This window comes from Euleptes europaea, chromosome 6, assembly GCF_029931775.1.
Source record: "Euleptes europaea isolate rEulEur1 chromosome 6, rEulEur1.hap1, whole genome shotgun sequence".
NCBI classification, from domain to species: Eukaryota; Metazoa; Chordata; class Lepidosauria; order Squamata; family Sphaerodactylidae; genus Euleptes; species Euleptes europaea.
In genome coordinates, this window is record NC_079317.1 from 69,026,971 (window position 1) to 69,046,631 (window position 19,661).

The 19,661-nt window shown below is 43.6% G+C and overlaps 1 protein-coding gene across 1 annotated transcript in view; it reads left to right on the forward strand.

Annotated features, from left to right (window-relative positions):
* The window catches only part of ABTB2 (ankyrin repeat and BTB domain containing 2), a 192,902-nt gene that overhangs the window by 166,960 nt on the left and 6,281 nt on the right, over nucleotides 1-19,661 (forward strand). The window contains exons 5-12 of the mRNA XM_056850999.1: nucleotides 1,064-1,229; nucleotides 3,358-3,447; nucleotides 3,921-4,022; nucleotides 7,465-7,561; nucleotides 13,018-13,153; nucleotides 15,740-15,966; nucleotides 18,511-18,689; nucleotides 19,519-19,624. Of these exons, the coding sequence (XP_056706977.1) occupies nucleotides 1,064-1,229; nucleotides 3,358-3,447; nucleotides 3,921-4,022; nucleotides 7,465-7,561; nucleotides 13,018-13,153; nucleotides 15,740-15,966; nucleotides 18,511-18,689; nucleotides 19,519-19,624 (1,103 nt within the window). The remainder of the gene's footprint in view (nucleotides 1-1,063; nucleotides 1,230-3,357; nucleotides 3,448-3,920; nucleotides 4,023-7,464; nucleotides 7,562-13,017; nucleotides 13,154-15,739; nucleotides 15,967-18,510; nucleotides 18,690-19,518; nucleotides 19,625-19,661) is intronic.

Here is a 19,661-nt window from a genome sequence, read left to right on the forward strand (position 1 = left end):
TCATGCCTTTTATTGAACGCTGAGATTGTGAAATGAAATTACACTTTGGGGAAAATATTAACATTCCCTTTTCTGCATGCTTCAGGTCTTAAATTAATGGTTCGAAAACTCACCGCAAGACTTCTTTCTTCCAAGTCAGCCTATGTAATTAATCTCTTTCTATGTTAATCTCCGAAAGACCTTGTGAATTTAACAGAGTGCTACTTTTTATTAAGCAAATTCTACTGAATTGTGATAGGAAGTTCAGAATAAAAGCAAGTTGTAAGGGATTCCAGATCCCTCTTCCTCCCAGCATTCTGACATCCCTCAAACCTCAGGTATCATTGCCTCTGGGGGATAGTCAATAACAAAAGGGAGAAGTGGGAGAATATACCACAGATAAAATCAACAAATATCCATCTGCATAGGACCATGGGAGCTGGAGTGACTGTAACAGAGATCCCTTCCTGGACACCTGCTTATTAATTTCAGTCAAAGGACTCAATTAGCACACACACACAACGGCCTATGTAAAATGATTGGGCAGCCCTTACATGGAAGAGAATGTCATATTGCACATTGTAGTGGAAAAGATCCAGCAAAAATGAGACTGTAGGATCATCAGGTGGTTAGGTGGACTGAACCACTTTTCTTGCAGGTAGTATGCTCCCTCGCGTAAAAATTCCTTGTGTATAAAATACCAGCTCACCAGGGAGAAAAGTTTTAGCTCCGCCCACTCTCTGCTTTGCTAGATTTCTACATGCAGGATTTAAAAAAATAATTACATGGAAGAGTATTTTAAAAAATGTGATTTCCACTCACCGACATACAATCCAAAGTGGTACAATCCATTCTACCTCCTCTGGTTTCTGGCAATTAATTACTAGCTGTTCTGCCTGTAGACCAAGCATCAGACATTATGATGAATAGTGGAGGAAGTGATATTAAATTACAGTTATTCGGTGTCTTGTAACATCTTGTTGTACTCTTAGTAAAGTGGAAAATCAAGGCATAACTGTAAGGAAAGACTGAGAACTAATAGTATAATACTACACTCTTATCTTTTTGATGATGTCCTCAACAGGCCTGAGTGCTGTTTCAGTTCCTTCCGGAGAATGGATGCCAAGGCAGCCACTGAAAAATTCCAGCAAGACCTGGGGTTTCGAATGTTGAACTGCGGAAGGACAGATTTGATCAATCAGGCTATAGAAGTGTTGGGTCCTGAAGGGGTTAACACAATGGATGATCAGGTATGTAGAGGACCTTGAAACATTGCTTTTCCTGGGCAAATTAACTACCAGAGAGGCAGATCCATATATAAAGCACAGAGTAAGGTGGTTCAGACAGAGCTAAACGAAACGGCAGCGTTCAGAATACCATTCTGGGGGTCCCAGTGCTCAATGGGCCTGGGAAAATGCCTGCCCGTGCTGGCCTTTGATGCCAGGGATATAGGACTCACAGAATGCCTCGTGTTGTGTCTCAAGGAGCTGGGTGGCTAAGCACCGAAACCTTTGTGCATCAGAGAATCGTTGCAGCAATAAAATCTTTCTGTTCTTGCTTCATCCGTTGAATTCCAATCCTAATCAGAGTCAATTTATGATACCGTTTCCAATTATTTAGAAATAATTTCCCTAATCCTGCAAGCACGATCTGCAGGCTTCTGTGCTTCAGGCTGCTTCTAGATTAAGCTTCATATGCACAAAACCAAAGAGTGCTGAGCAGGGGGGGAAGCTTTCAATCCACACCGGGGTGTTGTGTGGATGCTTGATAGTCTGAGGGTGCAACTGGGACAATTCATTTTTCACAGGGACTTTGCTTCTCTCCTGTGAGTCGTAAACAATTCCCTGGACTCACTTGATCCTCCTGGCCATGTAATTTAGAGCCAGCTTTATGTGACTCTGGAGAGACATGAGTGGAATTCCAGGTGTGTAATTTGGTTCTAAAACGTAGCTATGGGGAAAGAGATATGGAACAAAGGTGTGGTGCTGAGGAAGTGGGGAATTAACACTTCCCCTGAGTAGTTTCCTTAATAAATAAATAAAAGACTCTCTCCTCAATCTACTTTCGGTTCTGGTAAGGGAAAGATTTCAAAGATATTTCTGGCCCTTGACCAGGAGTGAGATTGAAGACTGCTAGCTGCACTGTTTCTCCTGATTTTCTCTCTCCAGGTTAAAATGTAGTTTTCTTTTTCTTGCAATGAAAAGGTTCCCAAGAACATCTGTTGTTTAAGGTTTCAGGATCATGCACTGAATAAGCTTCTAACAACTGAGTTATCCCTCATTTATCTAATCTTTGTTTCACCTGTCATGTACCACTTTCCCCTTTACCATCCTGAAATAGGGGGCAAATGTGTGCAGACTTTATAAATGTGCACATGTAGACTCAAATAAATATATTGGACGTGATCCAACAGTTATACAAACTGCTCCCTGTCCATGGGTACAGCCTTTCTTAAGTGTGCCCGAAGCAGTCTGTATTTCTTTTGAGACCTGTAAACCTGTGTCTACACGGGTCAGATCTGGTCCCGTATTTCCAGAAATGGAAAGAGGCAAAGGAAATTCAATAGTACACTTTTATTTTGAATAAAAGGGTCACCATAAAGAAAAGCAGTGAGATAGAGCCAATTCAAAATGAAACTGTTAGTCCAGAAGAAAATAATGTAAATCTGGAGGAAGCTGGTACACAATCTAAAGGTAAAGGTCCCCTGTGCAAGCACCGGGTCATTCTTGACCCATGAGGTGATGTCACATCCCGACATTTTCTAGGCAGACTTTGTTTACGGGGTGGTTTGCCAGTGCCTTCCCCAGTCATCTTCCCTTTACCCCCAGCAACCTGGGTACTCATTTGACCGACCTCGGAAGGATGGAAGGCTGAGTCAACCTTTAGCCGGCTACCTGAAACTGTCTTCCGTCGGGATTGAACTCAGGTCGTGAGCAGAGCTTGCACTGCAGTACTGCAGCTTACCACTCTGTACCACGGGGCTCCTGGTACACAATCTAGTCCTGTGTAAAGATACATAAGAGAATGCACTTTCCAAAATGGAGAGGAACCCAGTAACCATTTCCCCTTGTTCAATACATCAGAACTACAAGATTCCAAAGGTGGGGACCTTCTGGATGGCTTATCCCCCGAGGGGTGCCAAAGCTAGGCTGTGATGAGTCCCGTGATTTCAATGGCAGACTTAAGTGCATGCTTAAAATAACCTCTGTTGAAATAATTGGGACGGACATCATTTTGGCTGGATTAGGCCCAAAGCAGATAATACAAAGAGAATGCAAATATACTTAGAAAATGTGTAAAATGAAGCTATTGAATGGGGTTTGTTATTTGACCAGATGTTTGTTTGTAACTGACTTGCTATGACTTTTATTCTTAAAGGGTATGACTCCACTGATGTATGCCTGTGCTGCTGGAGATGAAGCCATGGTTCAGATGCTGATTGATGCTGGAGCAAATCTAGATATACCTGTGAGTAAAGACTGAACCCAGTGGCTTTGTTCAGACTTCAAACTAGCAAGAGCCCTAACTAAATATGCCCCAGAAACGCCAAATGTTCCTTCGTTTGGATCACGTCTGTGATTGGACAGGCATAGCTTTCTCTCTTATAAAATAATTGCATAGGTTCTACAACCATAAAGCTTAAATCACCTTCAGAGCCTGCTGCAGATGAGATCATGATTAACATTGGCATGGTAATGTGGATATTGAAAGACTAAACGTTTCCTCTCTGAAGGAGCAACATCTAAAGGAAACCAGTAGATGCATTAGGGAAGCCCAAGGGAATGAATGTACTGATTGGTGTTGGCAGTGTTCTCTGCGTCGTGTCAGTCTGACACTCCCAGGGGTTGTAATTTACCAAGGAAGTGCCACTCATATAGACATATTTATGCAGTGCAAAGAAAAGGCAAATTTCAACGGCTAATATCTTTCATTGTTTCCAGGTTCCTGGCAGTTCTTCCCGATACCCATCAGTTCACCCTGACAGTCGGCACTGGACAGCTCTCACCTTTGCTGTGTTACATGGACATATCTCTGTGGTTCAGGTAAGCAAAAGAGAAGGCATTTAACACTTTGTGGATAAAAATCCCTTGTATCTGTTACAATTTGGACTCTACATTACCAGTGAAGGTTACCAGTGGATGGTCCCAGGGTGCCAATTTGTCCAGTTATGTGGGATACACTTCAGCTTGTCCAGTCTGAGGATATGGACAGGATTCTTGGAAGTTTGAGAACTGCTTGTATGTCCCTTTCCCCCTCTTGGTGGCTTAAATCTGCCTGGGGCGGGGGGAGGCTTGCAGACTGGGTCTGGAAGACAGCAAATGCCTCCTTGAAAGAGGGGGTGGTTGCCCCTGCCTTGAACCAGGCACTGGTGCATCTACTCCTAAAGAAACCTACTCTGGACCCAGGAGAGTTGAATAACAACTGTCCAGTCTCAAATGTACCATTCTTGACCAAGGCGACTGACTGAGTGACGGGTGGACAACTTCAGAGATGCTGAACGAAGCAGATTCCAGTCTGAATGGCCTTGGAGCCTACATGTCCTGTCAGTTTTGTTCTCACATAAAGTGTTTAGCAGCAGGCTGCAGAGCAGTCCAAGACTGCAACCCAATAGACCCCTGGCCTGAGCTCTTCATCCGGTTAGATGTTTTTAAAGAAGGAGGTAGAGAGAAAAAGAGAGACGTCTCAGACCATCTTAAGACCTCTGGAGTGAAAATCTGAACATGTATGCAGATTTAAAATGGTGCTGGTGTCAGGTTGCCCCATTAGTCTTTTAGGAAGAAAAAGCAAAGATTTCCCACTATAAATAAAAACCCACTTAAAAAACCCAAAACAAATAATTGATCAAATATCATACCACACAGAACACACAGATGTCTCAGAAGGCTGAGATCAGAGGAAGAATGTGGCATCCTTGTATTAACAGTTCTAGAGATTAATTTTAGTTGGCGTACAAGATTATCTTTTCTCTTCCCAGCATAATAAATAGGTGTTTACAGTGTTTCCTAAGGATGTTTGGTTTGAAGTAAGTATGTACAGGACTCCAGCCTCAGTCTCAATCAATAATGAAATCTGCTACATTTATGTCAGTTTTCGTATTCCTTTTTTGCCTTTTTCAAGATCATGAAGAAGTATGATCTGGTTCCTTGGTGAACCAGTGTCTGTAAACTCAGTAAATATAAGATGATGTGTTTACGTATTCAAAACTAGAGTGGCTTCTTAACTAGATCCGACAGTTGCATAGCCAGAACCTAAAAATAATGATTGCACGCTATTGAAATGGTTTTTAATTTGTCATTACAAAACCAGAGTAAGCTACTGCTGAATTCCCTAAATACATCAGATGCCTTCTTCTGTAGACAATGTTCTTAGATGATACTCTCTGTTATGGTCAAAGGTTATGTAGAATGAGGACTCATTGTTTCAGTGTAGGCTCTTGAAATAAAACAATCTTCTCCCTTTAGTGACAATAGCAATTCAAAGTGAACAACAGCAACTTATCAGCTGGGGGTAAAGAAATAAGCTCTTTCTGTTCACATAAGTAGCAAGCAATTGTAGATTGTGTGCATTCAGTATTGCATTATACATATATGTAAATCCCCATGCAAATTAGATTCTTCCTTCAAAGACTTGGCCTCTTGCCAGTGCAGTCTTTGGTACTGGAAAGGTTAGGCACCCTTAATTTACACTTGAGATAATAAATACATTTTGCCCCAGAGACACAGCTGAGAATCCTGTCAACACAGCCCCTTAGAAGGAATTAAGCCTTGATCTCTCTAAGCGATGTTTATGTTAACTACAATTAATGTTTACTCACTCCCTGTCATTCAGACGTAAACATTTAATATTTGACAACTCAAATCTCCACACATCTCCGGTGACACGTGGGAATTAATCACACAGTAAATTCTGGCACTTGCACATGGCAGCATGATGAACAATCAATCAGAAGTACAAAGCAAAACGTTCCTTTTAAGGAGAGTGTTCACTTTGTTATCCGCCCAAATTATTACATGCTTCAAGATATACCTGGGAGAAGCCAGCTGTACAACAAGCTGCAATGAATGTGTGCCCATGACATCCCTAGTCATGGGCACTTGCCTCTTCTCTTCCTCCCAGGATGGGAGCAATTAGGTATTATATCTATATTTTTAGAGGCTTGAAAATATGTTTCAGAGAAGAAGTATAGGATTGGATCCAGCCTATATTTCCACAAGATTTGCCAATTCCCCCCTCCTATGGAAACCCAAAATTCCCCCCAATACTACTTCTGGGAGATAGGGGACCACAAAGAATATCTTAGGTGGATATCTCCCTCAGAAAGGAGAATCAACAAAAATTGCCTCCCCTTAAACTCCCAGAAATCTAGTTGGGACCAGGCCATAAGTTCCATTATTGTTAATGTATTTTCTCTACACTGTGACATCCATCTGCAGAGTTTCGTAAACAACATATAACAACAGATTTCTGCTCCAAAGGAACTTGTGATCCAAAGTCAACAGTGAAGGGAAGTTAAGAGGAAAGGGAGGGAGAATCAGGGAAAACAATGAAAGAGTGTAAGCAAATTATATGTACTGGTTACAGTTGGGAGTAAGGCATCACACAAAAGCATCACCAAAAAGTTGGCTTTTGAAGAAAACATTGAAGAAAGAGTTGTAGAAAGGATGTTTCAGGTGTGGTAGCAGGCAGGGAGGTTTAACATATCCAGGAATCCTTCAAGGAGACTTCCTTACTGCCATCTTCTCTTGTAAGCAGAAAGATATATTATCCCTATGATGTTGCATTTTCATGCATCAAAGGAGGTTAACAAAGATGGTGAGGGGTCTGCAGACCAAGTCCTATGAGTAAAGGTTGAAGGAGCTGGGTAGGTTTAGCCTGAAGAGGAGAAGACTGAGAGGTGATATAACCATCTTCAAGTACTTGAAGGGCTGTCATATAGAGGAGGGTGCCGAGTTGTTTTCTGTTGCCCCAGAAGGTCGAACCAGAACCAACGGGTTGAAATTAAATTACAAGAGTTTCCGTCTAGACATTAGGAAGAATTTTCTAACAGTTAGAGTGGTTCCTCAGTGGAACAGGCTTCCTCGGGAGGTGGTAAGCTCTCCTTCCCTGGAGGTTTTTAAGAAGAGGCTAGATGGCCATCTGTCAGCAGTGCTGATTCTATAACCTTAGGCAGATCATGAGAGGGAGGGCACCTTGGCCATCTTCTGGGCATGGAGTATGGGTTACTGTGGTGGGGGGGAGGTAGTTGTGAATTTCCTGCATTGTGCAGGGGGTTGGACTAGATGACCCTGGTGGTCCCTTCCAACTCTATGATTCTGTGACAAAGCAGGAGTGTCTCTTAGTGTTTAAATGCTTTAAAATGTCTAAATAGTTCACAAGAAAAGAAGAAGTAAAAATAAGGGGGTGCTGTAAATCTGGCTTCCCACCAGATCTGTTCTCGTCTGCTGCTCCATTTTGACATGTTTGTTGTTGCTGTGATTTTTGCAGTTGCTGCTGGATGCAGGAGCCCATGTCGAGGGCTCTGCTGTGAACAGTGGAGAGGACAACTATGCTGAGACCCCGCTCCAGCTGGCTTCAGCAGCAGGCAAGACTAAACAAGCATTACATTTTCACTTCCCAGAAACTGAAAAGGAGACAGGAGTTTCTTTTGCAGACGAGAGCAGACTCTCCATGTTACAACTAGTTGCCTGAAACATCCCTTCTTATGCAGCCTGATTTCAAGGTGTCAGAGCACACTGAGTAGGAAGGAACAATATGTTCAAAACTGTCAAATATATCTGTTTTTCCCATTATCTTTACACTAATGGCTTTCACAATATTGTTGATGAGAGTCCAGTGGGACATTGGAACTATATTATTTATTTATTAGGTTATTTTCCCCCACTTTTCCCACCAAAGGGACCCTAAGCTGCTTACAGAAATGTCCAAAACAATCAATTTAAACTATGTAATTTAAATAAACAAGACAAACAAAGAAAACAAATGCATCCTGGGTGGACCCTAATACAGTGGTCTGGCTATTGTAGGCCGCAAGCTGTGATCCATGGGCCATGGGCCCTTTGGCTCTTGCCCTTTGATTCACACCTCTCTCCATGCCCAGGCTTAAGTACCTTCAAGAAGAGGAAAAAACAAAGATGCACTGCATGTGCGCAACTTACCCTGCATATTTACGGTAATGTATGCCACAGATGTATGCCCAAATGCCTGATTTCCGTGATTCTTTTCTCCTGTACTTAAAGGAAAGGTAATGGAAATCAGGTGTATCGGCATAAAAAAGTATATATATTATACAGCATATGTTGCTTTGTACATGCAGTGGGGGGCTCATACAGTCCCTGTGTCATACTCTATGTGTGCCTTCTCACTCAGCCTTTACAACCTGCTAAATATCTCTCTTTCTCCACATTGGGCAGAAAAGGCAAAAAGGACATGTTTGAGGCAGAGCCATGTTCCTTATTTATGTTCTTGCTTACATAGTGCCAAGAATGTCTGTGGTACTTTATGTGTGTGTAAAGTGCCATCAAGTTGCAGCCGATTTATGGCGACCCCTTTTGTGGGGTTTTCATGGCAAGAGACTAACAGAGGTGGTTTGCCAGTGCCTTCCTCTGCACAGCAACCCTGGTATTCCTTGGTGGTCTCCCATCCAAATACTAACCAGGGCTGAGTGGTACTTTATAGAGTACAAGAATATGGAGCCCTGACTCGAAGAACTTTACAACTGAAAATATAATACAGGAAACACCAGAAAGAAAGAGGAGATTGACCAAGACAGAGAACACAGGGAAAATATGTGTTTGTTCCAAGTCTGGAGAGGGATAGGGACTAAGTTATTGTGCCAGTGGCTCCATGGAAAAGATGGGTTTTGAGTGGGATTTGAAAAAGGAGAGACTTATGTCAGCACACAGGTGTTGTGAGAAGCATTCCTGCATGAGGGAGAAGGGGCAGAATCTGTGAGGAAGCAGGAGATCTTTGGAGACCTGAGAGTGATAGAACTGGAGGAATGCACATGGTATGAAGGGGGGAAATATATATCAGAACATGAGAGCAGAGTATTAGGGAGGGCAAGGCCGTAGAGGGTTCAGAAAGACAAGAGTGAGAAGTTTCCACAGGAAGCCATGGCAGGGATTGAAGGAGACTGTCGCATGGTCCGAGCAGCGTGACAAGTGAATGATTTGTTAGCAGAATTCTGGATAGAAATGAGGGAGCAGAGGTGCAACAATGGCGGGCCAAAGAGCAGGGAGGATGCAAAAATCAAGGTAGGCGGTGCAGAGAGTATGGACTAACATTTTCTCTGAGGACCAAAGAGGACAGTTTGAGAGAGTTTTTTTTTCAGTTTAGTAAAAGGAAGAAGTGGCATGAGCTGGCAAAACTCAATATAAGTGGTAAAGAAGAGAGAAGAGACAAAGATGTAGCATGTCTGTTGTACAACTTGGCTAGTCAACGGATATGGGAGTATATCAGAAGAGGACGGTTTTGAAGAGAAGGTGAGGAGATCAATTGAATACTGAGTTTGAGATGGCAGGGAAACATCGAAAGGGATATAATGGATTAGATGGATGCTATAGAGATAGAGGGATAGAGCTGGGTTTCATCAACATTTATCAGCATTCAGGTAGCACTGAAAACTGTGGGATTTCAGGAAGCCACCCCAAGACATGATGTAGGAAAGGGATAATAGGGGGCCAAGGACCAATCTCTAGGAAACTCCAAGAGAAGGGAACCAGAAGAAGAGTTGGTTTTTATCTGCTGATTTTCTCTACCTTTTAAGGAGAATCAAACTGGCTTATGATCTCCTTCCCTTCCTCTCCCCACAACAGACACCTTGTGAGGTAGGTGAGGCTGAGAGAGCTTTAAGAGAACTGTGACTAGCCCAAGGTCACCCAACTAGCTTCATGTGTAGGAGTGGGGAAACCAACCCAGTTCACCAGATTAGAATCCGCCGCTCATGTGGAGTGGGGAATCAAATCCTGTTCTCCAGATTAGAGTCCACTGCTCTTAACCACTATACCACACTTCCCTTGTGGAACATTTGAGTGACGAATCAATTGAGGGCAAAGTCATAGCGACAGTGAATGTTCAACTGTATCAAAGACAGCAAAGGAATCAAGGAGGGTGACATATTTTGGATTTGACGATGAGGAAATCATCGGTTTCAATGGAGTACAGAGGAAAAGAGCCAAATAGTTGAGGATCAAGAGAGAAGTTGGAGGAAAGAAACTTGAAACTGGTGGTAGACTGCATACTCTGAATTGGAAGGCAAATGGCAAAAGAGAAATTTGGTAGTTGTTGGAGACAGAGGTAGATCAAGAGATATAGTTTGGTGTTTTTTTATAATAGTAGAGATCGAATATTTGAATACAATAGGGATGAATCCAAACAGGAGTGGTACACTGATTATGTGGTGAAGAGGAGAGATAAAAAGGGTTATTGCAATCAGAAGTTCTGAAAGGCTAGGTTTAAGGAATAGGTAAATAGGTGAATGAGTTTGACAAGAACAACATGATAGTCAGCTCAGCAAACAAAATGGAGGACTAAGGAAAGTACATGAACTGGGAAAGCTGGGAGAGAAGGGAAATGGTGGGGAAGAGAATTTCAGTTTCATCACTGAAGAAAGGCAAATTCTTCAGTGCAGAGGGAGAAGTGGAGGGACAGGCCTTAGGAGGGCATCCTATGGAGAGAAGAGGCACTGAGGATTCCTACTGTTGGTGTGCAAAAAGGTGGTTGCATCGCCAGGTACAATGGCAGGCAAGAAAGATAAGTTGCAGGTAAAATGGACAAAGTCATCAAGTTGTTCATTCTCCTTGAGAGGCATTTTGCTGCAAAAGAGTAAAGAGTATGAATTGAGATATCAAACGGCATGAGTGAGCCATAGCTGGAGATGAGAAAGGCAACGGGTACATTGGGAGAAAACATCAAATTATAAGTGCGGGGGTGGTTGAAGTCAGAAGCTGTAGAGTAGGCAGCAGTGTCAGAAGAGTAAGGAGGGGACATGGACAACGCTTCCAGGAAAACCATTAAATCAATAGTCTGGAGGTCGCTGAAGGAACAAGAGACAGAATCTGGGGCATGCGGACTGTGTGCATTGCTGGAGGAAATAAGATGATGGTGAAACTCAGGAATGTTCCACAGCAAAGCGTTCAGAGGCCGAGCAGATCTTGGCAAAGACAAAATTGAAAATGCCCAAGGCAGTGTGGGCTAAGGCACACATCAAAGTATGCATTATAAAAAAGGACATGGGAGCCAGTTGGGCCTATCAACCTGAATGTGACATCTCTAAGGTGGGGTTGTTGTCAGAGAAGAAGAAGTGATCCATTCATCAAAGTCTGAAATAATAGTTAAGAGTGAGTTCAGAGGTGGGGGTCATATATGACAGCAGTACAGAGATGTACAGGGGGAGTCAATTAACTTTAAAGATCGAACTTTAAAGGAATGAACTTTAAAGATTGAGAAGCTGTGGGGTGGAGGTGCGGGCAGGAACTGGAACGTGCACAATTCAAAAAGCAGAATATCAGCATCACCAACATGCTGTTTAGGGTAAGGTGGATGGCAGAAAGAGAGACCTAAAAACAGAAGACAGCAATACTCTGGCAGGGCCAGAGGAGGAGAAGCCAGGTTTCAGAGAGGAGAAAGCATAAAGGATCAAGTGAGAGGACTTTTTTCTGAATGAGGAAGATACAACATCAGAGAGAGCTGAAGAAGCAGGACAAGGAGGGGATCAAGCAGCAAATGTGGATGAGGGCTGAAGAGGAAGGGTGCCATAACAATGGGCATGAGCACCAAAAGCATGACAAGGCGGGAAAGAGATCGGGGCAGGCTGGATAGATTGGGAAGAAGTGCTGGGAAGAGGGGTGAAGGTCATAACGTGCAGCAGTGATCACAAAGTGAGGCAAAAGGGGTAGCTGGTGTGGTTTGCTGGTGAAGAGTGATTTAGTTCTGGAGGGTGATGATGGAGACGCCAGGGCTGCTTGTGTAGCACTATATGGGCACATGACGCCCAGTGCTGACAAGTGATGTAGTCCTTTGCACACATGCCTGGTACTACTATCCTTTCAGCAGCCATGTGCTTGCAAAATGCTGCCGTGGCCATCCCAGAACCTCTGTTGCTTTTGCCTGCTGCCATCTAGTAGAGGCACCACATCTCTTTCCCCCTTCAGTGCCGCTCATTAACTGTAGTAATAGTCCTCCCAGCAAACCTCCACACAAGCCGCTGCTATGCTCTTCCTCCACCCCCAGTGTTCAACAGCCATGAACCAGATGCCCCTTAACCAGATTCCCTTTTTCTAAGCCAGTTTGGTGTAGTGGCTAAGAGCAGTGGTTTGGAGTGGTGGACTCTGATCTGGAGAACCAGGTTTGATTCCCCACTCGTCCACATGAGCAGCGGATGCTAATCTGGTGAACTGGATTTGTTTCCCCACTCCTACACATGAAGCCAGCTGGGTGACCTTGGGCCAGTCACAGCTCTTAGAGCTCTCTCGGTCCCACCTACCTCACAGAGTGTTTGTTGTGGGCAGGGGAAGGGAGGGTGATTGTGAGCTGGTTTGATTCTTCCTTAAGTGGTAGAGAAAGCCGGCATATAAAAAAACCAACTCCTCCTCTTCCTCTTCTTCTGGCTCTGAGGTGGTCCTACTGATTAGTTCAGGCCCCAGATGATTCTGGGAGGTGGTCAGATGCTGAGGGGAAGGCATTTGTAACAACAACAAAACAGCAGCAAAAGCAAGTGCAGGCAGGCACACCTGCTTGGCAGAAGAAACCTGGGCTCTTAAGCTGATCCTTCTCTGTGCCGGTGGCGATGAGTTCACCAAACCCTCCTGGGCCCACCCACATTCCTTCCTAACAGGCTGCTTTATGGATACCGAAACCTGTCATCCCAGTGAAAAGAACTTGGCAAGCCTGCATACCACTTTAAAACAACATATTGCGCTTCAGAAGGAACACAATCGTTATAAATGAATGTGGCTAAATAAATGAATGGCCAGTTGCTCTATTACATCTCTGATGTAAGAAGCATCATTGCTGTTTTTCTTCTAATTATTTTCCTAGGCAACTATGAGCTGGTCAGCTTGTTGTTGGTCAGGGGAGCAGATCCGCTCCTAAGTATGCTGGAAGCGAATGGGATATCCTCGTCTCTTCATGAAGACATGAACTGCTTTAGCCATGCTGCTGCACATGGACATAGGTAAACCTCTTCCTTCAATTCACTGACAGGTGCCTCACCTCTGGTCACCCCGGAGAGCCTTTCCTGTCTCCTAATGAAGGGGGGGGGGAAATCTAGACTTTCAGAAGTTAGACAGGGGTGTCGAACTCAATTGTTATGAGGACCGGATATGACATAAATGCTACTTGGTCAGGCCAACCCATTCCTCGCCAGCCCAGATCAAGAGTGGAGGGGTAGCTGCCTTGGCAGGCTCGCGGGCCGGATAAGGGCTCTCAAGGGGCCGGATCCGGCCCGCAGGCCTTACGTTTGACACCCCTGAGTTAGATTTTAAAAAAAAACCCTTCTGCAGAAAAAAACCCTTCCACTAGAAAAGTTACATCGGACATATCTTTGTTATTTAAATGTAGACTTTAAAAAGGAAGACAAGAAGAAAGAAGGCTCTAACAGTCTTCTGGTTCTTGCTTTTGCCTCTCCTGCTTCAGTAGCCTCTAACTGCCTTGAAACCTCTTTTGAAACGCTTGCAGCTGGCCTTTTGAACGCATCCCTTCTGGGAATGCAGTACAAGATGCAACTGTGATATTGTCCAAGTAACTTCCAGTCACGGCTCTAATGACATAAGCATTCTCTGTTCGTTTGTAGCTGTGGTCCAGCGACTTGAGTTTTTGTTACTGAGTAGCACACCCCTGCCAGCAGTCATGACTATAAGAATAATGATGTCTGTTATTTGCTTCAAATTACTGTGTGTAAGTTAAAAAGAATGCAAAACTTGCTCGCGCAGACTCACTATCTAACATAGTTAGGATAGGGAAGTGACAGAAAAAGTGAGAGGCCTCCCCTTCAAAACACTATGTCAGAAAACTTTGTGGAGTCGAACGTGGACAGAGCCGCCCTTTTGATGGTGGAACGAGTTGCAATTTAAGGTGGGAGGTTTTATAGCTATCACAAAAAATAAAGGCATTTACATTTTTATTTTCATTTTTCATTGAAAAAATGTTTGCTATTAGCCCTCAGGGGAAAAACACAGGTTTCCCAGTACAGAAAAAGACAGGTTTCCTGTCTTTTTCTCTACTGGGTCAAATAGCTGCTGAAGGGACAATTTCTATTCAGGAAATACAGGTATCTCCACATGCACTGTTCTAGCATCCTGGCTGTGATTATAACCCCTTTTTCCCACCCTGCCTTTTGTAGTGTCTTTAAAAAAAAAGGATCTCAGATCTGAGGACAGATCTCTCATCTTGTTGAGCCCTGAGGCATTATGAAATACTGGAACTGAATGAGATAGATGCTGTCATAATTGATTTCTGCCTTTTAATACTTCCGTGATGCCATCTTCTGTTATTTTTTTAATACTGAAGTATTTGGTGGGTTCATTATTTCACAGGGAGCAACTAGCCATTTGTGAAAGATATACCAGGAAGGGCTTAGGTAGAGTTCAGTTTGTGCCATCTATTCCCACAGCAAATTTAAATCCCCAGTCTGGGTGCCAACTAGAGAGCGCCAATTATCAATAATTTCATGATCAATAAAGGTTGGCATGACTGTGTGGAAGCTGTTGTGGTGCTGTTGATAAATTTGTGGCTTTGAACCAGGAAGACGTAGGTTATGATATTTGTCCATCTGTTTCCTTGGACCAGTCAAGATCTCTCAACCCAAAAGAGCTGTTACAGAGATAAAGTGCAGTCAATCCTAAATAAGGAGGACTTATTTATTTATTATCATTCTGTCACACACACAAATTGTAGCCCTTCGCTTGCATATAGACACATCTTGGAGGTATAGGGCTAGTCGATCCCTTGAGATCTGCACTGTAGTGGGACAACTCACTCATCTGGTTAACCTTTCTGCCTGTTGCTCCCTATCTCGTGGGGCCAGTGATGGATTGGATGAACCGGTAGGACCAGGATTCCTATGGTGCTAGCAAACAGTGCTAAAACACACCTGCAGATACTCAAAAGTATTTGATGTTGAACTCTGGTTTTACTCATGATTTATCTGGCTGACATAGAAAGACTCCTTGGTGGTGGTGGTTTTTTAAAAAAAATAGTTGTGAGGCACTAGGGCAGAGATTCCCAACATGGGGCCCATGACATCCATCAGACTCTTTCCTGGAGCGCACTAATTGTTTTGAGAAAGTGGGCAGGGCGAGGTGGGGTTTTGACTTCTGATTGGCCGCTGGAGATTCAATGGGCTTTGCAGATTAAAACGGCATTCTGTTAAACAGTGCTTATCCTGAAATGTTTGTTTATTTATTTAAAACATTTCTGTGCCACCTTTCCACCCAAATAGGGTCCCCAAGGGGGGAGAGTTTAAGACTTGCGACTAGAGTTATACATAACCTCACTCTCTGACATTTTGTGATCAGCTCCGCCTCCTGCAGCAGCCATTTTGTGTTTACGCCCACCGCCCTGAGTCTCAATTCCAAAGGTGCCTACAGGCTCAAAAAGGTTGGGGATGCCTGTGCTAGAGACTTACTAACTCAGACTATGAGGATATCCTGGAATATGCTTTATTCACACTTTCTGGCAACATTTCACCTATTCATGCATAATAGGTGAACATTTCAGCATTTATTTCACCTCTTAATGCATAATTGCTTTTCTTTTACAGAAATGTCCTACGCAAGCTCCTGACCCAGCCTCTGCAGTCAAAGGGAGATGTTCTCTCACTGGAAGAGATTTTAGCAGAGGGTGTGGAAAGTGATACTTCCAGCCAGGGAAGCTCCAATGAGGGCCAAGTTAAGCTGTGTAAAACTAGGATGAAGGCTTTGCAGGAAGCCATGTATTACAGTGCCGAGCATGGCTATGTTGATATCACGATGGAACTCAGGGCACTTGGTAAGAGGGAATCTTTACTGAACAATAAATTTGGCTTCCTAGTTTACAATCTCAAGACATGGGAGACTCCCACAAGTCACTCCTTGGTCTATAAACATCCTTTGGAGACACATAGTACATTTAGAATATCACAGACATGTACATTAGCAGAAAAAAAACACTGGGGTCTTGTGTAGGGGCCATCCTGACTACACTTGGTCAGACAGGGGAGTGACTTTCAGGAACCCTTTTCTCAAATTGTGATGTAGGAAATACTTAGGGTTGCCAATTGCCTGGTAGGACCTGGAGATCTTCTGCTATTACAGTTGATCTCCAGGTGACCAAGATCAGTTCTCCTAGAGAAAATGGCTGCTTTGGAGGATGGACTCTATGACATTATACTCTGCTGAGGTCCCTCCTTTCCCCAGGCTCAACCCCCCAAATCTCCAGATTGGTATGAGAGCCAGCTTGTTGTAGTGGTTAAGGGCGGTGGTTTGGAGTGGTGGAGTCTGATCTGGAGAACCGGGTTCGATTCCCCACTCCTCCACATGAGCGGTGGAGGCTAATCAGATGAACTAGATTTGTTTCCCCCATTCCTTCACATGAAGCCAGCTGGGTGACCTTGGGCTAGTCACACTCTCTCAGCCCCACCTACCTCACAGGGTGTCTATTGTGGGGAGGGGAAGGGAAGGTGATTGTAAGCTGGTTTGACTCTTCCTTAAGTGGTAGAGAAAGTCAGCATATAAAAAAATTCTTCTTCTCTTCAGATATTTCCCAACCTAGAGCTGGCAACCCTAGAGATACTCCTAAAACAGTCAATTAGTTGTCACTGAGCCATTAGAAAAGACAGAAGGCGAATCAGCTAGGCCCATCAGAAAATACTGTATTCACATGCTAAAAATGAATTCTGGCAGGCCGGGTTTATCCTTGGCTTGTGTTCCATTGCCTCTCCTTTTATGCAAAGATATGAGATCCCTCGTCCAGAATCCTAATTTGTAGATAAGAAAAAACCTGCTGTGTTTCAAATTGCTCCAGTCCAGATATGACAACCAACTGTGGTATCTTTAAAACCAGGAAACGTTCAGTCTTGGTTCTGTTTATGAGGGAGGGGGCTAGGGCACGCAAATCCAAGGACAAACCTAGCATGTTTTCATTAGAAATAAACCAGTTTATATGCAGTGTTTGAATGCTCCTACATTTTTCAGCCAGGTATCCCACCACCATAACCTGGCATGCTAAGTGCTTGACATTGCAATACTAAACAGAGTTACAGCTTGACATTGCAATACTAAACAGAGTTACAGCCTTCTAAATTAACTGAAGTCAGTGGTCTTTGTTGGGTTTAATTCTGTTTAGGATTGCACTGTAATGGTACCAGATCATAAATGAATAGCTTAGGTTTCACTTCTGTGCTGCTAAGGTCAGTTTCACCCTGTTAATTTTGTAAGACTTTGTTGTGCCCCTGGATATGGTTCATGTTAAGATAGTATCTCTATTCACAAGTTACAGTGAACACACGTGCAATCTATGTACACTGCACACTTGATTTTTCTTTATATGTGCATTAAGTAATTCTCATTTTACGTTCAAGGCATGTACAGCTGAATGTATGATTAAAATTGCACATTTATCCAGGGACTTGTCCCCAGTGAACACACATTGGCTGTTTCTTACAAACAGGTGTACACATGTACATGCAGGTAACGAATGCATACTGGAGCTGTGCCATGATTACTTTTTAACCAACCCATTAGACAGATTAACTGAACTTCACTGATTTCATAAGCCTTTGGCAGTAAACCACTTAACCACTATGCCACTATGTGGTGTAGTCATAGTTATCACCAGGACAGTATGAGAAAACTATGGAAGTGGCAACCATCCCACAACGCTAAATGTATAAACAAGACATGACACCCTTCCAGCTCTGTGAATCCATCTTACACTGATCAATAAAAACAGAGATACCAATTCAGAGGCAATATTCCCCTGATTATCAGGGGTTGTGGGCAAACATGGGATGCCTCTCCCCATCACAATCTATTTATTACCATGCTTTTGTCCTTTTAGGAGCCCCGTGGCGCAGAGTGGTAAGCTGCAGTACTGCAGTCAAAAGCTCTGCTCACGACCTGAGTTCGATCCCAACAGAAGTCGGTTTCAGGTAGCCGGCTCAAGGTTGACTCAGCCTTCCATCCTTCCAAGGTCGGTGAAATGAGTACCCAGCTTGCTGGGGGTAAAGGGAAGATGACTGGGGAAGGCACTGGCAAACCACCCCGTAAACAAAGTCTGCCTTGGAAACGTTGGGATGTGACGTCACCCCATGGGTCAGGAATGACCCGGTGCTTGCACAGGGGACCTTTACCTTTTTTTTTTGTCCTCAGTGGGGACTCCAGTGATTTACAAAAAATACAGTTTAAATAAGCATAAAGGGAACAAAAACATCCAAAGAATACAGCTGTTGCAAATTGGCTTGATGCAGAAAGTTTGTAACTCCTTTTATTTTTGCTGTTCTTCACCCACAAGACAATTAAGCAGCCTTTTCCCTTTTTCTTTCAATGGCTCCAGGAATCCCATGGAAGCTCCACGTGTGGATTGAGTCACTGCGGACGACTTTTTATCAGTCTCGTTACTCGTTGGTGCAGAACCTCCTGCGTGAATTTGTCACCATTAAGGAAGAAGACTACAATGAGGAGCTGGTCACTGATGGGCTGCAGCTCATGTTCGATATCCTCAGGACCAGCAAAGTAATCTATTTTACAACTCTATCCAGATATCCATGCCATTTCCCCCCCCCCCAAAGCTCTACATATGCTCACTAGGAATTAGTGTAAAGCTGTATGAAGATGCCAATTAATTATGGATGCAGGGATCACCATCGTTGTGTTGTTGTTGGGCTTATTTTTGAGCCGGTTTAATACAACATTGACAGACATCAGAAGGGAAAGCGCTTAAGGACACCTCCTTCCTAGCACACCCTCATTCTAATGGAAATTGAGATCATCTGCAGTAATTTGACACTTGGAGTTGAGGGAGTTTGCTTCTGAGAGAAAGGGAGGGGAAGGGGGAAGGATTGCTTTAACCTGTCAGCACAGGTTTGTGACTATGGTGCCATCAGTTTCCAAAAAGCGAAATGCCCGCATTATATTTTACAGAACTAACTAGTAGCTTTGCTTGACTGAGACCCTGGCTCCAGTCCAGCTCTAGACGTGCAAAACTACCTGCTGTCAACAATAACCACTCTTGGACAAGTTCATGTTCCCATAGACATTTCAAAACAACAAATGTCCAGCCAGTTCAGTCGGATCCAGATTCTGAGGAAATTTTCTGTGCATTAGCTATGCTCTTGGAAGCTGCTTCTGTGTACAGAAGGGGCTGGGGTATTTGAAGCTGCTTTTCTTAGCAGAAAGAGGTTTTAGTTTTTACTACTGAGGATTTGCGGATAGGTTCAGCAGAACGCTGAATTTTAGCTTCCTGTCATCCATTCCCTGTATGAATTGTTAAGGAACTAGTAGTTTTGGCCTCCTAGATCTTGGCCATTATGATAATCATGTCTCCGTTCATCCTTCTTTTCAGAATGAGTCTGTCAACCTGCAGCTTGCCACCATTTTTGCTCACTGCTATGGAAGCAGCCCCATCCCCAGCATTCCTGAAATCAGAAAGACCCTACCAGCCCGGCTAGGTAAGATGCTAAAACATTAATCAACACAGGCATTAGG